Source organism: Gobius niger (assembly GCF_951799975.1).
Source record: "Gobius niger genome assembly, chromosome: 11".
In the NCBI taxonomy this organism is placed as follows: Eukaryota; Metazoa; Chordata; class Actinopteri; order Gobiiformes; family Gobiidae; genus Gobius; species Gobius niger.
The window spans coordinates 32,712,711-32,732,380 of NC_136862.1; the positions used below are offsets into that span (position 1 = coordinate 32,712,711).

Consider the following 19,670-nt stretch of genomic DNA (forward strand, 5'->3'; position numbering starts at 1 on the left):
GGTGTGTTGGGGTCAGGGGTGTGTTGGGGGTCAGGGGTGTGTTGGGGTCAGGGGTGTGTTGGGGGTGAGGGGTGTGTTGGGGTCAGGGGTGTGTTGGGGTCAGGGGTGTGTTGGGGGTGAGGGGTGTGTTGGGGTCAGGGGTGTGTTGGGGGTCAGGGGTGTGTTGGGGGTCAGGGGTGTGTTGGGGTCAGGGGTGTGTTGGGGGTGAGGGGTGTGTTGGGGTCAGGGGTGTGTTGGGGTCAGGGGTGTGTTGGGGGTCAGGGGTGTGTTGGGGGTCAGGGGTGTGTTGGGGGTCAGGGGTGTGTTGGGGGTCAGGGGTGTGTTGGGGGTCAGGGGTGTGTTGGGGGTCAGGGGTGTGTTGGGGGTCAGAGGTGTGTTGGGGTCAGGGGTGTGTTGGGGTCAGGGGTGTGTTGGGGTCAGGGGTGTGTTGAGGTCAGGGGTGTGTTGGGGGTCAGGGGTGTGTTGGGGGTCAGGGGTGTGTTGGGGGTCAGGGGTGTGTTGAGGGTGAGGGGTGTGTTGGGGGTCAGGGGTGTGTTGGGGGTCAGGGGTGTGTTGGGGGTCAGGGGTGTGTTGGGGGTCAGGGGTGTGTTGGGGGTCAGGGGTGTGTTGGCTGTGTGTTTCGCTGGCACGTCTTGCAAAGTATTGTGGGAATGCAACCTTTCCAGGCCGGCAAAATGGAGTAGATGAGAGCAGCTTTGAATTAAAATTTAGATGTTTATGATATATTTGTTGCAAATTTACTCCACTGCGAGATCTGAACTGCTAAACCACCTCAAGAATCCCTGTTTATAGAGCTCTAAAGTCCAGGCTGAGCAGCTGTGACCAATGCTGATGTTTGTGTTCTATCTCAGCGCTCAGATCAAGAGCACGGTGAAGAGGAAGCTGTATGAGGACAGCCGTGTGCCACTCTCCTCTGAGGCGCAGAAGAAGACTCTGAAGAAACCTCCCTCGTCTGCGGCATCAGTCGCCGCCATCGCAAAGGCAACCTCCACGTCGGCACCCGTTTCTGCGGTGACGGCTCCCACGCAGGTCGTCGTGGCCACGGGCATGCAGACCGGAGCCTCGCTGGCCCCTCCTCCAATCAAGAAGCAGAAGACTGCAGGTGAGGGTTAACGTACGCAGTTAGCAAGTCGGCTAGTCCGGAAATGTCTCAGCGTTCATTAACCTGCTCAATGTATTTTTCCTATAGCCATTAGCATAGCCTGCTCAATGTATTTTTCCTATAGCTTTTACCAATAGCCTGCTCAATGTATTATTCCTTAGCCGTTAGCATTAACCTGCTCAATGTATTATTCCTTAGCCGTTAGCATTATCCTGCTCAATGTATTATCCCTTAGCCGCTAGCATTATCCTGCTCAATGTATTATTCCTTAGCCGTTAGCATTAGCCTGCTCGATGTATTATTCCTTAGCCGTTAGCATTATCCTGCTCAATGTATTATTCCTTAGCCGTTAGCATTAACCTGTTCAATGTATTATTCCTTAGCCGTTAGCATTATCCTGCTCAATGTATTATTCCTTAGCCGTTAGCATTAACCTGTTCAATGTATTATTCCTTAGCCGTTAGCATTAACCTGTTCAATGTATTTTCCTATAGCCACTAGCATTAGCCTGTTCAATGTATTTTTCCTATAGCCGTTAGCATTAACCTGCTCAATGTATTATTCCTTAGCCGTTAGCATTATCCTGCTCAATGTATTATTCCTTAGCCGTTAGCATTAACCTGTTCAATGTATTTTCCTATAGCCACTAGCATTAACCTGTTCAATGTATTATTCCTTAGCCGTTAGCATTAACCTGTTCAATGTATTATTCCTTAGCCGTTAGCATTAACCTGTTCAATGTATTATTCCTTAGCCGTTAGCATTAACCTGTTCAATGTATTATTCCTTAGCCGTTAGCATTAACCTGTTCAATGTATTTTCCTATAGCCACTAGCATTAGCCTGTTCAATGTATTTTTCCTATAGCCGTTAGCATTAACCTGCTCAATGTATTATTCCTTAGCCGTTAGCATTATCCTGCTCAATGTATTATTCCTTAGCCGTTAGCATTAACCTGTTCAATGTATTTTCCTATAGCCACTAGCATTAACCTGTTCAATGTATTATTCCTTAGCCGTTAGCATTAACCTGTTCAATGTATTATTCCTTAGCCGTTAGCATTATCCTGCTCAATGTATTATTCCTTAGCCGTTAGCATTAACCTGTTCAATGTATTATTCCTTAGCCGTTAGCATTAACCTGTTCAATGTATTTTCCTATAGCCACTAGCATTAGCCTGTTCAATGTATTTTTCCTATAGCCGTTAGCATTAACCTGCTCAATGTATTATTCCTTAGCCGTTAGCATTATCCTGCTCAATGTATTATTCCTTAGCCGTTAGCATTAACCTGTTCAATGTATTTTCCTATAGCCACTAGCATTAACCTGTTCAATGTATTTTTCCTATAGCCGTTAGCATTAGCCTGCTCGATGTATTTTTCCTATAACTGTTAGCATTAACCTGCTCAATGTATTTACCTATAGCCATTAGCATTAGCCTGCTCAATGTATTTTTCCTATAGCCGCTAGCATTAGCCTGCTCAATGTATTTTCCTATAGCTATTAGCATTAGCCTGCTCAATGTATTTTTCCTATAGCCGCTAGCATTAGCCTGCTCAATGTATTTTCCTATAGCCGTTAGCATTAGCCTGCTCAATGTACTTTTTCTATTCACCTTATTCCAGAGGCTCGCGTGGGCGCCGCCCAGGGTTGCCAGGTCCGCGGTTAAACGGAATTGGGCGGAATTGGGCGGTTTTTAAAGCCATTCCGCGGGTGAAAATAACTGTCTGTGGTTTTTTGCCTTGCTGTAATCAATGTTGAATTGATCAAAGTCACTATTTTGAAGGCAAATCCAAGGCTCTGTAAGCTGCTTTTTCAATAAGGGAGGGGAGTAGGGGTGGTTTCTCATCATCGTAGGAGCACATGGGCTCCGCTAACTAGTAAACAATATTGAAAATTCTAGCCGTGCCGTATGTTTTCCGCGGTTTTCAGATATTTTTGGGCGGGTTTGGCTGCCCATACCTGGCAACCCTGGCGCCGCCATGAATTGTGCCCGCCCCTTTTCTCCTATCTGTTAACATGGGACTGGAGAAGTCCACATAAAATCAGTCACTACGATGAGTGGAGATGGTCCAGGATAATCACAATTATCTGAATATCACAATCCATCACCAAACTCAGGGGCGCACAACATCAAAAACATCCTGGGTTTTTTGTTGATTGATTTGTGCCAAAATTAAGGCACAATTCAATTAAAATGTCAATAAATGTCATTCAAAACATGAAATCTGATGCAATAGACGTGAAATCTGTTTCTCTGAAATGAATGACATTATTGACAATTATGACGACAATTATACTCAATAAGTTCATCAGAAAATATGAAAATGATGGTCCAAAGTCCATTTAGGCCTTTTTTTAAATCAAGTTTGTCCTTGTGTCCTTTTTACTCTGAAACCTCCACATTTCCGTTCATAAGGGCGATACGTTTATTGGGAAAAAATGCCTAATAAGTGACATTTAAGAGCGATAGATTTGACTTGCCTGCATAAACCCTGAGCCATAATGGGATTGAACTGAGGAAAAGAAAAGCTCTTTATGTGGACAAAACCATTTGGGGAGTCCCTGCGCAGACATTTGAGGCTGATGAGTTGCTGTTGTGTTGCTATGGTTACAAATTCTTCATTTATGTTTTTGTTGCCGTTTCAGACGTGACCCTGAGCGCTCTCAACGACTCGGACGTGAACTCTGACCTCGTGGACATCGAAGGCCTCGACTCCAAAAAACTCAACTTTGACCAAGGTACAACTCGGCCTCTTCACAGCAGGGGGCGCTACAGGGATCCACATACATGAGCTTAGACGAGTTGATGCGTAGCTGTCTGGTCTTTGCGCGTGCGCTCAATAACGCAAAAGCATCACAGACGTTGTTAGCGTTTACCCTTTCCTCCTCTCCACTATGGACCCAAACGGGGCTGAAGTTAGAAGCGACCATTTACCGTGACGTGAGCGTTTACACAATCCAAGTATAGATACAGACGGCATCGCGTCATAGAAGGGGGCGTGGCTTCGCCGAGGGGGAAAATAGAATCTTTAGAGCATTTGGCCCGCAATGTAATTATATTTGGCCCGCGAGGTTATACCAAATGACTACTCGAGCTGGCCCACCGGTATTATACTTTTTTTTTCAGATTTTGCATATCTGGACTATTAAGTTCTATATTGTATATAGGGGTGTAACGGTACGCTAAAATTGTATTCGGTTCGGTTCACGGTTTTGGAGGGCTCGGTTCGGTTAATTTTCGGTACAAATAAATAAGAACTAACAACATTTTTCTTTTGAAAAGCTGCCAATACACAATAGAATTCTTGCCTAAAATAAATAAAAGCGACCCCCTGTGTGAGGACCACTAACCACTAAACCACTGTGAGACTGGGATTTAGGACGACTACTAGTCTATTTCCCTTTTTAAAATAGTAAATGGCAAATGGTCCCATTCTCTCACCTCTGGTCCCTGACCCACAGATTGGGAACCGCTGATTTAAAACTAACTGAAACCTGCTCCTGACGGTTGTGTCTGTCTTACCGCTGAGAATTAGCCTGTGAGTCGCCCAACCCGTTTTAGACTGTGAGCCGCGCATGAGGCGAAGCACCGGGAGACAGACGGCCGAGCGGGACACGAGCGGGACACGAGCGGGACACGAGCGGGACACGAGCGGGACACGAGCGGGACACGAGCGGGACACGAGCGGGACACGAGCGGGACACGAGCGGGACACGAGCGGAGAAGCACTCGCGCTTTGGAAGAGACCGGGGGAAGGCGGTCGGTCTCTCCTGCTCATTCACTTCACCAGACTACTCCGTGTTGGTGTTATATGTGGCGAAGTAGGCGGAGAGTGAGTGCGGCTGGAAGAGCCTGTCCCCGTAAGGCCAATGATACACTGGACGCGTTTTTGTAGCCGAATTGGTCTGGGAGTGCCTCTCCGCGTGCATTCGCAAGGCTCGCTTCAGTCGGCTCCCTGTTCATCAGATGAGCGCGCTCTCGTGCGTGTACACTGCAGCCGAGGCGGCGCAGCTGAGCGCCTCAGCCCAAAGCCGCTTCCGCTCCTAAACTCAAAAATGCCTCCGTGCGCATTTTTCTCATCTGCGCCTCGCGGTGCGAAGCCGATTTCTGTCTGAAAATGTATAAAACACATTATTACTAAATAAATAAAAGATTGTCCTGCATTGTATGATTATTTATATGAGTGTATACAAGTTTAAGATTATTATTATGATTTTTTATTATGATAATTATTATTATTACGACTATAGTAGTAGTATTGGGTGCTTATTTCATAAAGAGAGAGGAATATTGCCTGACATATGGCAGTATAGCTACACCACCTTGTCATTTTTCCACATCAAGACTTTCCCTCAAGTCACTCTGCTGCTCTGTTTTTGTGGCCTCGTCACTTTTCCCAAAAGGAAAGCAGTGAAGGTGGATGACATCAAGTTGATTGAGGCCAAGACATGCGTTCAGTTCAACAAAGAAACAGGTGGAGTGAACAGCGTGGCGCTCGCCTGCAGTTACATGTACGCGCTCTGCGCGGGAGCGCTTGGCCGCTCAGGGCGCTCGGCCGCTCAGGGCGCTCGGCCGCTCAGGGCGCTCGGCCGCTCAGGGCGCTCGGCCGCTCAGGGCGCCCGGCCGCTCAGGGCGCCCGGCCGCTCAGGGCGCTCGGCTCTGAAAGGCGCGTGCGGTGTATCACTGGCGTAACAACGCGTTGATTAATCAGTGAAGCAACACTACGCACCTTGCGTAGTTTGCGTATAGGAAGAACCGGCTTTGAGCGCTGGTATAACTTTTTGGCTGAAGTGCGGACGTGATGGGATATTGTAGCGAGGCTCAAGACTTTTAATCAAATACTTAAAGCCAGCGCCTTCAACGACTGCAGTTTCTGAGTTTCTCTCAGCTACTCATGCAGCTTCAATAGCGTCCGTGCGGAAACTCGCGTAGGAACTTCCTTCCGCGGCACTTAATATGACGCTAATAATAAATTTACATTATTTAATGAAAATAATACACCGAAACTGTACGCAAGTGGACCGAACCGAACAGGCCGAACCGAAGCGGTTCAATACATCCCCATGAACCGTTACACCCCTAATTGTATAGTAATAAGTGTTGCTTGTTCCATATTCAATGTTAAAGCAAATCTTGTTTGGGTCCATATTAAAAGGTTCATTTGTTCAATGGTGGCCCGCGACTTTGTTCAAGTTTTACATTTTGGCCCACTGTGTATTTGAGTTTGACACCCCTGCTGTAAAGGCTCATGTAACCGTATTGGAAAACGTGGAAGTTGCTTCTAACTTCACCTCCGTTTGGGTCCATAGAGGAGAGGAGGGGAGGCTTTTGCCGTCTGTGCTTTGTTTACGTGACCAGACAGACCAGACAGCTACGTATCAACTCGTCTAAGCTTAGGTAAAAACATATCTCAGTATTTAAAAACGGTGGCCTATTCCCTTAAAATGTCCAAATTTGAAAAGCCACAAATGCAAATTCTCCTCTCGCTCCTCTAACTGAATGTGTCCTAGCTCCTTCTCCTCTCCTTTTTTCCTCTGTGCCCTAGCTCCTTCTCTTTGATTCAAATAAATCAAACAGCGTGCAAATGCATTTTAAAAGTCACTCCATGGGGACATGGGTTTAATGTATGCGCACGCATGGAACCAGAACAGTACTAAACCTACCATTCTTGTTCAACGTGGCACACCTCAGCCAAATTCCACTGTGTCATGTCAAAACACACTTGCATGCCGGAGATTGAGAAGAACGTTAACAAATGCAGACAGAGGAGAGAGGAAGAGTTAAAAAAGACAAGTGAGAAAATTAAGGAAACAAAACAAAAAAGGTAAGAATAATGGAGTTTTGGGCTTTTTAGAAGAGATTTGGGATTTTCTCCCAAAGGCCTTTAAATAATTATTTTGGTGTGTTGGGGGTGAGGGGTGAGGGCCTTCGTCAGGGTAATGCCCTGACGAAGGCCTATACTGCTGAAACGCCATAGAGGCCGTATAGGCTTTCGTCAGGGCAGTACCCTGACGAAAGCCTATACGGCTGAAACGCCATATAGGCCGTATAGGCTTTCGTCAGGGCAGTACCCTGACGAAAGCCTATACTGCTGAAACGCCATAGAGGCCGTATAGGCTTTCGTCAGGGCAGTACCCTGACGAAAGCCTATACGGCTGAAACGCCATAGAGGCCGTATAGGCTTTCGTCAGGGTACTACCCTGACACGGCCTTTATGGCGTTTCAGCCGTATAGGCTTTCGTCAGGGTACTACCCTGACGAAGGCCTATACGGCTGAAACGCCATATAGGCCGTGTAGGCCTTCATCAGGGCAGTACCCTGACGAAGGCCTACACGGCTGAAACGCCATAAAGGCCGTATAGGCTTTCGTCAGGGTACTACCCTGACGAAAGCCTATACGGCTGAAACGCCATAAAGGCCGTATAGGCCTTCGTCAGGGTACTACCCTGACGAAAGCCTATACGGCTGAAACGCCATAAAGGCCGTATAGGCCTTCGTCAGGGCAGTACCCTGATGAAGGCCTATACGGCTGAAACGCCATAGAGGCCGTATAGGCTTTCGTCAGGGTACTACCCTGACGAAAGCCTATACGGCTGAAACGCCATAGAGGCCGTATAGGCTTTCGTCAGGGTACTACCCTGACGAAGGCCTATACGGCTGAAACGCCATAGAGGCCGTATAGGCTTTCGTCAGGGCAGTACCCTGACGAAAGCCTATACGGCTGAAACGCCATAGAGGCCGTATAGGCTTTCGTCAGGGTACTACCCTGACGAAGGCCTATACTGCTGAAACGCCATAGAGGCCGTATAGGCTTTCGTCAGGGCAGTACCCTGACGAAGGCCTATACGGCTGAAACGCCATAGAGGCCGTATAGGCTTTCGTCAGGGTACTACCCTGACGAAGGCCTATACGGCTGAAACGCCATAGAGGCCGTATAGGCTTTCGTCAGGGTACTACCCTGACGAAGGCCTATACGGCTGAAACGCCATAGAGGCCGTATAGGCTTTCGTCAGGGTACTACCCTGACGAAGGCCTATACGGCTGAAACGCCATAGAGGCCGTATAGGCTTTCGTCAGGGCAGTACCCTGACGAAAGCCTATACGGCTGAAACGCCATAGAGGCCGTATAGGCTTTCGTCTGGGTACTACCCTGACGAAGGCCTATACGGCTGAAACGCCATAGAGGCCGTATAGGCCTTCGTCAGGGCAGTACCCTGACGAAGGCCTATACGGCTGAAACGCCATAGAGGCCGTATAGGCCTTCATCAGGGCAGTACCCTGATGAAGGCCTATACGGCTGAAACGCGTAGGCAATGTTTTAATCTAATGGCCATGCTGCAATAAAGGCCTTTTACCAATACTACCTCAGTTTTGTATCTTTTTAAAGTCTATTGCTGATCCCTGCACTGAAGAGCACCAAAGTTAGATCTTTGAAGAAAAAAACAAGGATATCCACGCAGTGCTCCTGCATGTTTTAGTTTGCTTGGGCAGGAGCAGTGTTTGGCCTGGAGTTTCTGTTCCGAGTCAGGCCCTGTGTGTTCGCTGTAAGAGCAGATGTAGGCCGTTTTGAAAAATGGCTCTGGTGTTCAAAGGATTTATCCATTGCCCTATTGATTGTTTCTTCCTCCATTTGCTCCTGGATAAAATCTCTCCTCAGAGAGAGGATACTAGCAGTTGGAGAACACTCTGCATCTGGGTGGCGTTGCATATTTTCTGCCAGCAATGTTGGAGATTGGCTCATGTGTTCAGAGGATGCATTAGTTTTCCTCCTGAGCGCTTCCTCCTCATTTAGCATCTGGATAAAAGCTCTCTTCTCAGCGAGCTTGCGTTCTTTACAAGACACTTTTTTCCAAAGTCCTGTAAAGAAATTTTTCACAGAGGCTTTTACACTGCTCGAGTCACCTTTAGTCTGGGACTTCCTGTCATCTTTGTACAGGAAAGAAAAGTTATTTCTGTTTGGCGGGTAGACTGAAGGTGCATAGAAAAGGTGAACAGGAGTCTCTTGATTCTGTTTGCGACGGGGGCTAGACTCTGTGTTGAGAAGGACTTCCTGCTTTTCCTTTCTTTGGACTTGATGCGATTTGTTAAGGAGTGTCCTCTGTTGAGAAGGAGTCAAATCCTCCTGCTGTGTCAGATCGTCGAACTCCTTCACCTCCCACTGTTCTGTTTTGATAATGCCATTGACATAACTCTCAACAGTCGTCTTTGTGGAAGTGTGACGCCCGTCAGGGGAGAATTGTGTCATCGACTCTTTCTGTCTTTGACACCTCTTTGGAGAACTGATCATAAAGCTCTCATTGGATCTAGGGAGGGTGGACTCTACCTCTTCCCTGAGAAACTGGCCAGGAGCAGAGTGTGGTCTGGAGTTTCTGTTCTGAGTCAGGTCCTGCGTGTTTGCTGTCGGATCAGATGCAGGCCGTGGTTTTGAAAAATGGCTTTGGTGTTCAGAGGATTTAGCCATGGTTCTTCTGATTGCTTCTTCCTCCATTACCTCCTGCATAAAATCTCTCGTCAGAGAGAGCATACTAGCAGTTGGAGAACAGTTTATTTCCTCGTGGAGCTTTGTATTCTCTGCCAGCAATTTTGGAAATTGGTTCTTGTGTTCAGAGGTTGTATTTGTTTTCCTTCTGAACGTTTCCTCTTCCATTAGCATCTGGATAAAATGTCTCTTCTGAGAGAGCGCGCTAGCAGTTGGAGAACACTCTGTATCTGAGTGGAGCTGAGTATTTTTTGCCAGCAATGTTGGAGATTGGCTCATGTGGTCAGAGGCTGCATTCATTTTCCTCCTGAGCTCTGTCTCCTCTATTACCATCTGGATAAAAGCTCTCTTCTTAGCGAGCTTGCGTTCTTTACAAGACACTTTTTTCCAAAGTCCTTTAAAGAAATTTTTCACAGAGGCTTTTACACTGCTCGAGTCACCTTTAGTCTGGGACTTCCTGTCATCTTTGTACAGGAAAGAACAGTTATTTCTGTTTGGCGGGTAGGCTGAAGATACATCAAAAAGGTGAACAGGAGTCTCTTGATTCTGTTTGCCACGGGGGCTAGACTCTGTGTTGAGAAGGACTTCCTGCTTTTCCTTTCTTTGGACTTGATGCGATTTGTTAAGGAGTGTCCTCTGTTGAGAAGGAGTCAAATCCTCCTGCTGTGTCAGATCGTCGAACTCCTTCACCTCCCACTGTTCTGTTTTGATAATGCCATTGACATAACTCTCAACAGTCGTCTTTGTGGAAGTGTGACGCCCGTCAGGGGAGAATTGTGTCATCGACTCTTTCTGTCTTTGACACCTCTTTGGAGAACTGATCATAAAGCTCTCATTGGATCTAGGGAGGGTGGACTCTACCTCTTCCCTGAGAAACTGGCCAGGAGCAGAGTGTGGTCTGGACTTTCTGTTCTGAGTCAGGTCCTGCGTGTTTGCTGTCGGATCAGATGCAGGCCATGGTTTTGAAAAATGGCTTTGGTGTTCAGAGGATTTAGCCATGGTTCTTCTGATTGCTTCTTCCTCCATTTGCTCCTGCATAAAATTTCTCCTCAGAGAGAGCATACTAGCAGTTGGAGAAGAGTTTATTTCCTCGTGGAGCTTTGTATTCTCTGCCAGCAATTTTGGAAATTGGTTCATGTGTTCAGAGGTTGTATTCGTTTTCCTTCTGAGCGTTTCCTCTTCCATTAGCATCTGGATAAAATGTCTCTTCTGAGAGCGCGCGCTAGCAGTTGGAGAACACTCTGTATCTGAGTGGAGCTGAGTATTTTTTGCCAGCAATTTTGGAGATTGGCTCATGTGGTCAGAGGCTGCATTAGTTTTCCTCCTGAGCGCTTCCTCCTCATTTAGCATCTGGATAAAAGCTCTCTTCTTAGCGAGCTTGCGTTCTTTACAAGACACTTTTTTCCAAAGTCCTTTAAAGAAATTTTTCACAGAGGCTTTTACACTGCTCGAGTCACCTTTAGTCTGGGACTTCCTGTCATCTTTGTACAGGAAAGAAAAGTTATTTCTGTTTGGCGGGTAGGCTGAAGATACATCAAAAAGGTGAACAGGAGTCTCTTGATTCTGTTTGCCACGGGGGCTAGACTCTGTGTTGAGAAGGACTTCCTGCTTTTCCTTTCTTTGGACTTGATGCGATTTGTTAAGGAGTGTCCTCTGTTGAGAAGGAGTCAAATCCTCCTGCTGTGTCAGATCGTCGAACTCCTTCACCTCCCACTGTTCTGTTTTGATAATGCCATTGACATAACTCTCAACAGTCGTCTTTGTGGAAGTGTGACGCCCGTCAGGGGAGAATTGTGTCATCGACTCTTTCTGTCTTTGACACCTCTTTGGAGAACTGATCATAAAGCTCTCATTGGATCTAGGGAGGGTGGACTCTACCTCTTCCCTGAGAAACTGGCCAGGAGCAGAGTGTGGTCTGGACTTTCTGTTCTGAGTCAGGTCCTGCGTGTTTGCTGTCGGATCAGATGCAGGCCATGGTTTTGAAAAATGGCTTTGGTGTTCAGAGGATTTAGCCATGGTTCTTCTGATTGCTTCTTCCTCCATTTGCTCCTGCATAAAATTTCTCCTCAGAGAGAGCATACTAGCAGTTGGAGAAGAGTTTATTTCCTCGTGGAGCTTTGTATTCTCTGCCAGCAATTTTGGAAATTGGTTCATGTGTTCAGAGGTTGTATTCGTTTTCCTTCTGAGCGTTTCCTCTTCCATTAGCATCTGGATAAAATGTCTCTTCTGAGAGCGCGCGCTAGCAGTTGGAGAACACTCTGTATCTGAGTGGAGCTGAGTATTTTTTGCCAGCAATTTTGGAGATTGGCTCATGTGGTCAGAGGCTGCATTAGTTTTCCTCCTGAGCGCTTCCTCCTCATTTAGCATCTGGATAAAAGCTCTCTTCTTAGCGAGCTTGCGTTCTTTACAAGACACTTTTTTCCAAAGTCCTTTAAAGAAATTTTTCACAGAGGCTTTTACACTGCTCGAGTCATCTTTAGTCTGGGACTTCCTGTCATCTTTGTACAGGAAAGAACAGTTATTTCTGTTTGGCGGGTAGGCTGAAGATACATCAAAAAGGTGAACAGGAGTCTCTTGATTCTGTTTGCCACGGGGGCTAGACTCTGTGTTGAGAAGGACTTCCTGCTTTTCCTTTCTTTGGACTTGATGCGATTTGTTAAGGAGTGTCCTCTGTTGAGAAGGAGTCAAATCCTCCTGCTGTGTCAGATCGTCGAACTCCTTCACCTCCCACTGTTCTGTTTTGATAATGCCATTGACATAACTCTCAACAGTCGTCTTTGTGGAAGTGTGACGCCCGTCAGGGGAGAATTGTGTCATCGACTCTTTCTGTCTTTGACACCTCTTTGGAGAACTGATCATAAAGCTCTCATTGGATTTAGGGAGGGTGGACTCTACCTCTTCCCTGAGAAACTGGCCAGGAGCAGAGTGTGGTCTGGACTTTCTGTTCTGAGTCAGGTCCTGCGTGTTTGCTGTCGGATCAGATGCAGGCCGTGGTTTTGAAAAATGGCTTTGGTGTTCAGAGGATTTAGCCATGGTCCTTCTGATCGCTTCTTCCTCCATTAGCTCCTGCATAAAACCTCTCCTCAGAGCAGTTGGGTGATAATTTGTCTCTGGGCTAACACCACTGACACTTCTCTCAAGCCCATCACAGGGGAAACTTGTCCTGAACTCTTTTGGTCTTGGGTGGGTCGGTGGTCTCTTGGTGTCACCGCTCCAGCCCAGCTCAGAGGGAATGGACACGTCTGTAACCTCAGAGGGTTCCTCAGAGTCAGATTCCACATCCATGTCTTTGTTAAATATTGATTTGATGAATGCTGTGGCCGTGTAGACAGGTTTTCTGAACGCTGTCTTGGCGCTTGTGAAGGTTTCGGAAATGTCCTGGGCGGCAAAGTGATTACCTGGTATCCCAGGTAACGGAACTCTTGATTCTTGCCATTGTTGCCATGGTTACACCAGCACTCAAATGAGAATGTGATGATGTCACAGTACACAGTGGGAGGCAGGAGCCAGTTTTAATTTATGAATTACAAAAATGCTAGCTAATATCAGCCACTGGGTCCATGATCTCTCTGTACAAGACCAAAAATGTCCTCAAAAACGAAATACTTTTACCTCTATATAATATTATAGACCTTTAGAACCCTGTGATGTCACCTGAAACCTAATTGCCCATATATGGTCATGTTCGAAGCAGCCAGAATTGAGTATGGTGTGAATGAATAATGCAATGTAAAGCATCTTTGAGTGTCCATAAAAGCACTATATAAATATATACCGATGCATTATTGTTATTAATTATGAATATGTTTTTCACCTAAATAAAAGATACACAGACATGGAAAGACCTCACAAAAATAACACTTTTACTTACACACAACTTAAATGAAGAGGATTTAGCCTTTAGAACTGAGGCCTCTTTTGAACGCTAATTTGTTTCTGAGGTAAATTCATGAATGTTTTCTTGCTGATATCACCTAAATGTAGCCTCTGGGTATGGGACATGTCAAAAAGGCGGCCCGCGGGCCAAATCCGGCCCCTGACTTGTACAGCATGACTTCCTGAGTATGTCAAAAAGAGAAAGTAAGTCTCTGTTCCTGTGTGGAGTTATGGATTTTGAAGGAAATAACCAGTATGCTCATTCCAGCCACTAGGGGGCAGCTTAGACTAAAAAAAGGAAAGAATTCCACACATGATGAAGGCACTGACATAATAAGAGATATAAGCATATCATAGCCAAGTGGTAAATGGACAGTCTGCCCCAGGGCGGCTGTGGCTACAATACCACAGTGTGGTATTGTGTACTGTGTACTATGAGAAGTACTATGAGAAGCTTGTGACACAGGCTTGTAAAGCGCAATACAAGTGTGAACCATTATTATTACAGTCCTGTTAGGCTTTTCACCAAATCAGCACCATTTTAAAATCAAAGCTCAATATAATTCATTTATTGGAAAACAGTTTTCTCTATAGTATTTTCCTGTTTACATTATAAACACGCGGGCGCATATTGATCGCGTCATAGGCGGCCCGCGGCCCGCCAAGGAAGCTAGATTTCGGCCCACAAACCCAAATTAGTTTGACACCCCTGCTTTAGAGAAACAATTTTCCACTCTTTTAAGCCATTTTCTGGTGGATTATGAACTTATTTATCACATAAATAAAGTCAGGTGTAAATCGGGCCCTTATGGATATTTTCTCACAGCACATTGTTCAGTAGAAGTGAAAAAACGGCAGTTGTAGCTCGCGCTAGCTAACCGTTAGCATTAGCCCGATGCTAACATGTAGCATCAAGTTAGCATTCTCTGTTTTTTATGTATTTATGGGCTGTTGAACCACTTTGCTCCTCTCCATGTCTTTGTATCTTTCTTTAGTAGAAAACTATGTTCATAATTCAGCATTTGTTAAAGTAGTTTTTTGAATAATAGAGAAAGTTTAGATTTTTCTCCAAATTGTTTCCCCCTTAACTGTTTTCAAACAGGACCATATATGGGTGATTCCAGAGATGCCGTCTGTATCTATTGCTGGGTTGCAGGAGCCCGTTTTTCCTATTAACAGCATTACACTTTCACAAGCCGTAGCTCAAAAGAAAATGTATGAATTAGAAAAATGATCATTAATGTCAGTCACTGGGTCCATGATCTCTGTACAAGACCAAACATTTCCTCAAAAACAAAAGAATTTTTCCTCCATACAATAGCATTGGCCTTTAGAGCGCTGTGATGTCACCTGCAACCCCAGCAATAGTCCCACAAAAGCAAACATGTCCATTTTCTAAGCGGATAAAAAGGGGAACTATATACATCTGATGTCGGACGATCCTCACGTGCTCCGAGTTGGGGAAAACAACATGGCGACGCACGGACTAAAACATATATGTATATATTTTTGTGTATCCCTTTAGTTGTTCTGGCCACTTGCCATCTGTCACTGAGCTCCTGCGAAGGACTTAAGCCTCTACGGTTATAAAATGTACTGTTAGCCTTGCCATGCTAATATTGCTAACGTCCACTGAGGGCTAACTGCGCTCTCTAAATTATTTGTAACTTTATAGATATAACCACACTGTTTGGGTTTTTATGTTTATTTTGTCAGATTTTTACCAACTCCTAGCTTGAATTATTTGTATATGTTAGACCAGACCTGGGCAAATTACGGCCCACGGACCAAATTCGGCCCGTGAGATGATTGAATTTGGCCCACGACTTGTAGGGCATAAATTCGCAAGTATGTCCAAAAAAAAAAAAAGTAAGTCTCGAGCCCATTCCTTTGCAGAGTTATGATTTTTGAAAGAAATTACCAGAATGTTGGTAATTCCCCCGCCCTACATAATTTAGTGTAATGGACAATAGGATAAAGTTGCAGAACAGGTTTGAGTTGTGTTAGACTAAAACCAACATTTTGAACTGGACAACTGTCCCACTGAAACCTTTGGCTCTTGTTCCTCTGACCGTTTCCTGTTTTGTTGCAGAATCTCTGAACCTGGACTCGAGCCTCATCATGAACTCCAGCGACCTCCCGCTGCTCTCCCGCTGACCCCTGACCTCCGCCTGAACCCCGGAGCGACTTTCCTTTTCTCTTTAGCAGGACTCTTTGACGAAGTAGCACAGTTTTGCCTGAAGGTGGCGCACTGAGGAGCGTGTTACATTTGATATACTTGTTTATTTTTGGAGGGGCGGGGTTTGCAGATTTTCTCATTTGTCGGTTTGTGGTTTGGTTTCATTTATTTATTTATTTATTTATTTTATTTATTTGAGCATACATTTTTGCTCAAAAGGAGTAGGCTGAAGCAAAAGCTTATGAGCGCCTACCCCCAACTCAAAATGATGAACTTTTCATTTCTCATAGTATAATCAGTGTAAACAAAACAACAACAAGGAACAATAGCAAAGAAACAAAACAAAAAATTAAGAACTCGTTTCCTTTCAGAACAGCTTTTTGACTCACAACCACTGTATGAGCTATTCACATAATAACAGAAGCAAACACTATTACACTATTACTATTTCCTGCAAGATTGCTACAAAGCAAGTAACAAAGCGACCATTCATATATTTCTTTCAGTTTCCAATGCCAAATATCAGCCACGTTCACTAGTTTTCATGACATAAGGGCTCATTAATGCACGTATTATAGTCCGTGTTCTTGTTGCTCCAGTTGTCATTACCAGGCTCAACACAATTTTAATCTATGTGCATTTTTAATGTATTATTATTATTTATATATCTTTTATTATGTACAGTGTATGATGTGACCCCTACATCGAGTGGTGCGTTAAAAAGCCGGGTGTAGAGCGGGCCAGTTGAAGAGGGCAGTAGCTCCCCATCAACAAACCTGCCCCCAGCCGCCCTAACAGCTGATTTTGTAGATGATGTTCGTCTGCTGTAAAGTGCATTAACCAATGAGGTTTATGAGCCCGTTGGAGGGGCTCATTCTTTATTATGTTTTAAGCAATAGAAATGACATCCGTTACAAGCAATTCCAAACACTCTGCCATTAATTAATCAATGTAAATTGGTTGTATTGCTCCCTCTAATGGCAACTAATTTCTTCTTTTCTGTATTTTTCAAAAGTCTTTTGTTTGTATTTATATTTGAACAGGTTGATGTTTGGGCATTGTTTCATTTCCACATCCAAATTATTCCACAATTGCACCCCTTTAATTGTGGGGCTGAAGCTTTTCAAAGTTGAGCTATGTTTCTGAATCCTAAAGTTTAAATCTTCACGTAATTCATAAAAACCAGTGCGTTCTTGGAACCTTCTTTGTATTTGGCCTGGTAACAGTTTGTATCTTGCTCTGTATAGCATCTGTACAGTTTGGAACTCAACAATGTCACAAAACTTCATGATCCTTGATTTTAAAAATAATGGATTTGTGTGGTCCAGAAACCCAACTTTATGAATTACTCTGACAGCTCTTTTTTGCAACAATACTATTGGTTTAACTGTGTTTTTGTAAGTACTACCCCAACCCACAGCGCAATAGTATAAATAGGGCAAAATCAGAGAACAGTATAAGGTATGTAGCGCTTTGATATTTAAAATGTGCTTCGCTTTTGCTATTACTGCAATGCTTCTTGAAAGTTTAGTAGTTATATATTTAATGTGCGATTTCCAAGTAATTCTATCGTCTATAATAACGCCAAGGAATTTGATTTCATGCACCCGCTCTATAACAACACCCTCTATCTGAATTGCCTCCTGAGCATTAGAATCACAGTTGCCGAATATCATCAGTTTGCTTTTACTCAAATTCAAGGATAATTTGTTTTGTTTGAACCACTTATTGACACTCTTGAGTTCCAGGTTAACAATCTGACACAGTTGTTGCAAATCGTCTCCTGCTGTGAACATATTTGTATCGTCTGCAAACAAAATGAATTTAAGTACCTGCGATGTTTTACTAATATCGTTAATGTACATATTAAACAATTTTGGACCCAGAATGGAACCTTGAGGTAAACCACACACAATTTCTAGACAACTTGACTGATGGTCTCCTATTTTCACACATTGTTTTCTATTTTTTAAATAACTGGTGACCCACTGTAGAGCTACCCCCCTAATCCCATAACGTTCTAGTTTATCAATTAATATATCGTAGTTTATTGTGTCAAATGCTTTACTCAGGTCAATAAATAACCCTACTGCATATTTCTTGTTGTCTACAGCATTTGTTATTTCTTCAATTACATCAAAGAGTGCGTGCGAAGTTGAATGATTGTTCCTAAAACCAAACTGATTATCAGAGAGTAAGTTATGTCTTTCAATGAAGCTATCAAGTCTAGAGTTAAAAACCTTCTCTAAGATTTTTGAAAATTGCGGTAAAAGGGAAACAGGCCTGTAGTTTGTAAAGAGATGTTTATCTCCAGCTTTGAACAGAGGAATGACTTTTGCTACTTTCATACTGTCAGGAAATTGTCCAGTTTGTAACGATAAATTACAGACGTGTGTTAACGGCTTAGAGATACTTTCAATGACAGATTTTAAGGTCTTCATATCCATATCATAGTAATCTGTCGAAGTTTTATTTTTACACCCTCTAACAATGTCCAGTATCTCCTTTTCCTCCACAGGATTGAGGAACAAGGACATAGGATTTCTGTCTATCAGCTCATAGTTATAGTTCTCAACATTTTCAATTTTTGCTGCAAGGTTCGGTCCAACATCTACAAAAAATTCATTGAAAGTATTAACTACTTCATTCATATCCTTCATAGTTTTATCCTCGTCTTTGAAGTATTGTGGATAATTAATCATCCTTGGTTTATTTCTAATTATACTATTTAAGATATTCCATAGACCTTTAATGTTATTCTTGTTGCTGTCTAACAACTTATTATAATAGTCCTGTTTACATTTTCTAATGATACTTGTTAGTTTATTTTTATATGTCTTGTATTTATCCTCAGCTTCCTTAGTTCTATAATTTATAAATTTTTTGTAAAGTGCATTTTTTTTCTTGCATGCATTTAGCAAACCCTTACACATCCATGGGTTTACTTTACATTTTCTGTTTTTACAGTATTTTTTCACTGGGCAATTTTTGTCAAATACTTTTTGAAATTTTTGCACAAACTCATCATATGCCTTATTGGTGTCATTCTCAGAGTATATATTACTCCAGTCTTGCGTTAATAGATCCTTTTTAAATGCATCAATAGTTATCTCTGTTTTTACTCTTCTAAACCAATACAAGTTTTCTTCCTTTTTTTCCCGTTCATTTTTGTACAATACAAATACTGGAAGGTGATCACTAATATCATTTATCATTAGTCCGCTGACGTTATCACTTTCTATTTCATTGGAAAAAATATGATCAATTAAAGTGGCACTGTGAGATGTGATTCTACTCGGTTTGGTAATTAGGGGAAACAGACCTATACTGAATAAAGTGTTGATAAATTCGTCCGTCTTTTTATGGTTATTTGGGTTTAACAGATCACGAACACTCTTTTTTTATTTTTTTGTACATCCAACTTAACGTGACAGTTCAGAAGAAAATGACGCTGCAGGTGGAAAGAGGAAACCCATGTGGACTCTTTAATCTCGGTTTGTCTTGTTGTAGAATTTCGACTAACGTAGACGTCTGGAGAATATATTTTAGATACAAATGCTGACTGAGTGAGACCACCTCATGACATCATCAGGTGGAACAGAGTGTTTTGAGCTGTGAAGGAGGAGGCTGAACGTGCTGAGTTACACGAACATGAAGGAACCGAAGCAGAACTCCGGCCTCTGTTTTCATCTGCAACAATATTAGAAGAGGGTTTTTAAGGCCCTTTAAAGCCACACTGCGGAACATTCCAGGTCACATGATATCACGTCATGGGCAACTTGACTGTGGTAAAACTCAAAACATGAACGCTGGTTTCTGCAGTGGGTTATCGACAGGGCTGGTACCATTAAAGAGGGGGTATTCTGCTTTTTTCAGTCCCATAGCACCAGTCTATATCACACTACAATGATGACAAACCTTCTGTTGGTCTGTAAATGCAGTAAATTAGAATAACTGCCTTGTATAAAATGTCTCTCTCAAAATGGCTGTAGTGAATGTCTTGAAATAGGCCTCTGTCTCTTTAAGAACCT

The 19,670-nt window shown here is 43.7% G+C and overlaps 1 protein-coding gene across 1 annotated transcript; it reads left to right on the forward strand.

Moving 5' to 3' along the window:
* Positions 1-825: 825 nt before the first annotated feature.
* On the forward strand, positions 826-15,780 carry LOC306970704 (BPTF-associated chromatin complex component 1-like; the record flags this gene model as incomplete). The annotated part of the gene is made up of 3 exons (XM_079566732.1): positions 826-1,102; positions 3,751-3,843; positions 15,553-15,780. 3 exons carry the CDS (start codon positions 826-828, stop codon positions 15,615-15,617), a joined length of 435 nt encoding a protein of 144 aa, XP_079422858.1. The 3' UTR covers positions 15,618-15,780.
* Positions 15,781-19,670: the final 3,890 nt, after the last annotated feature.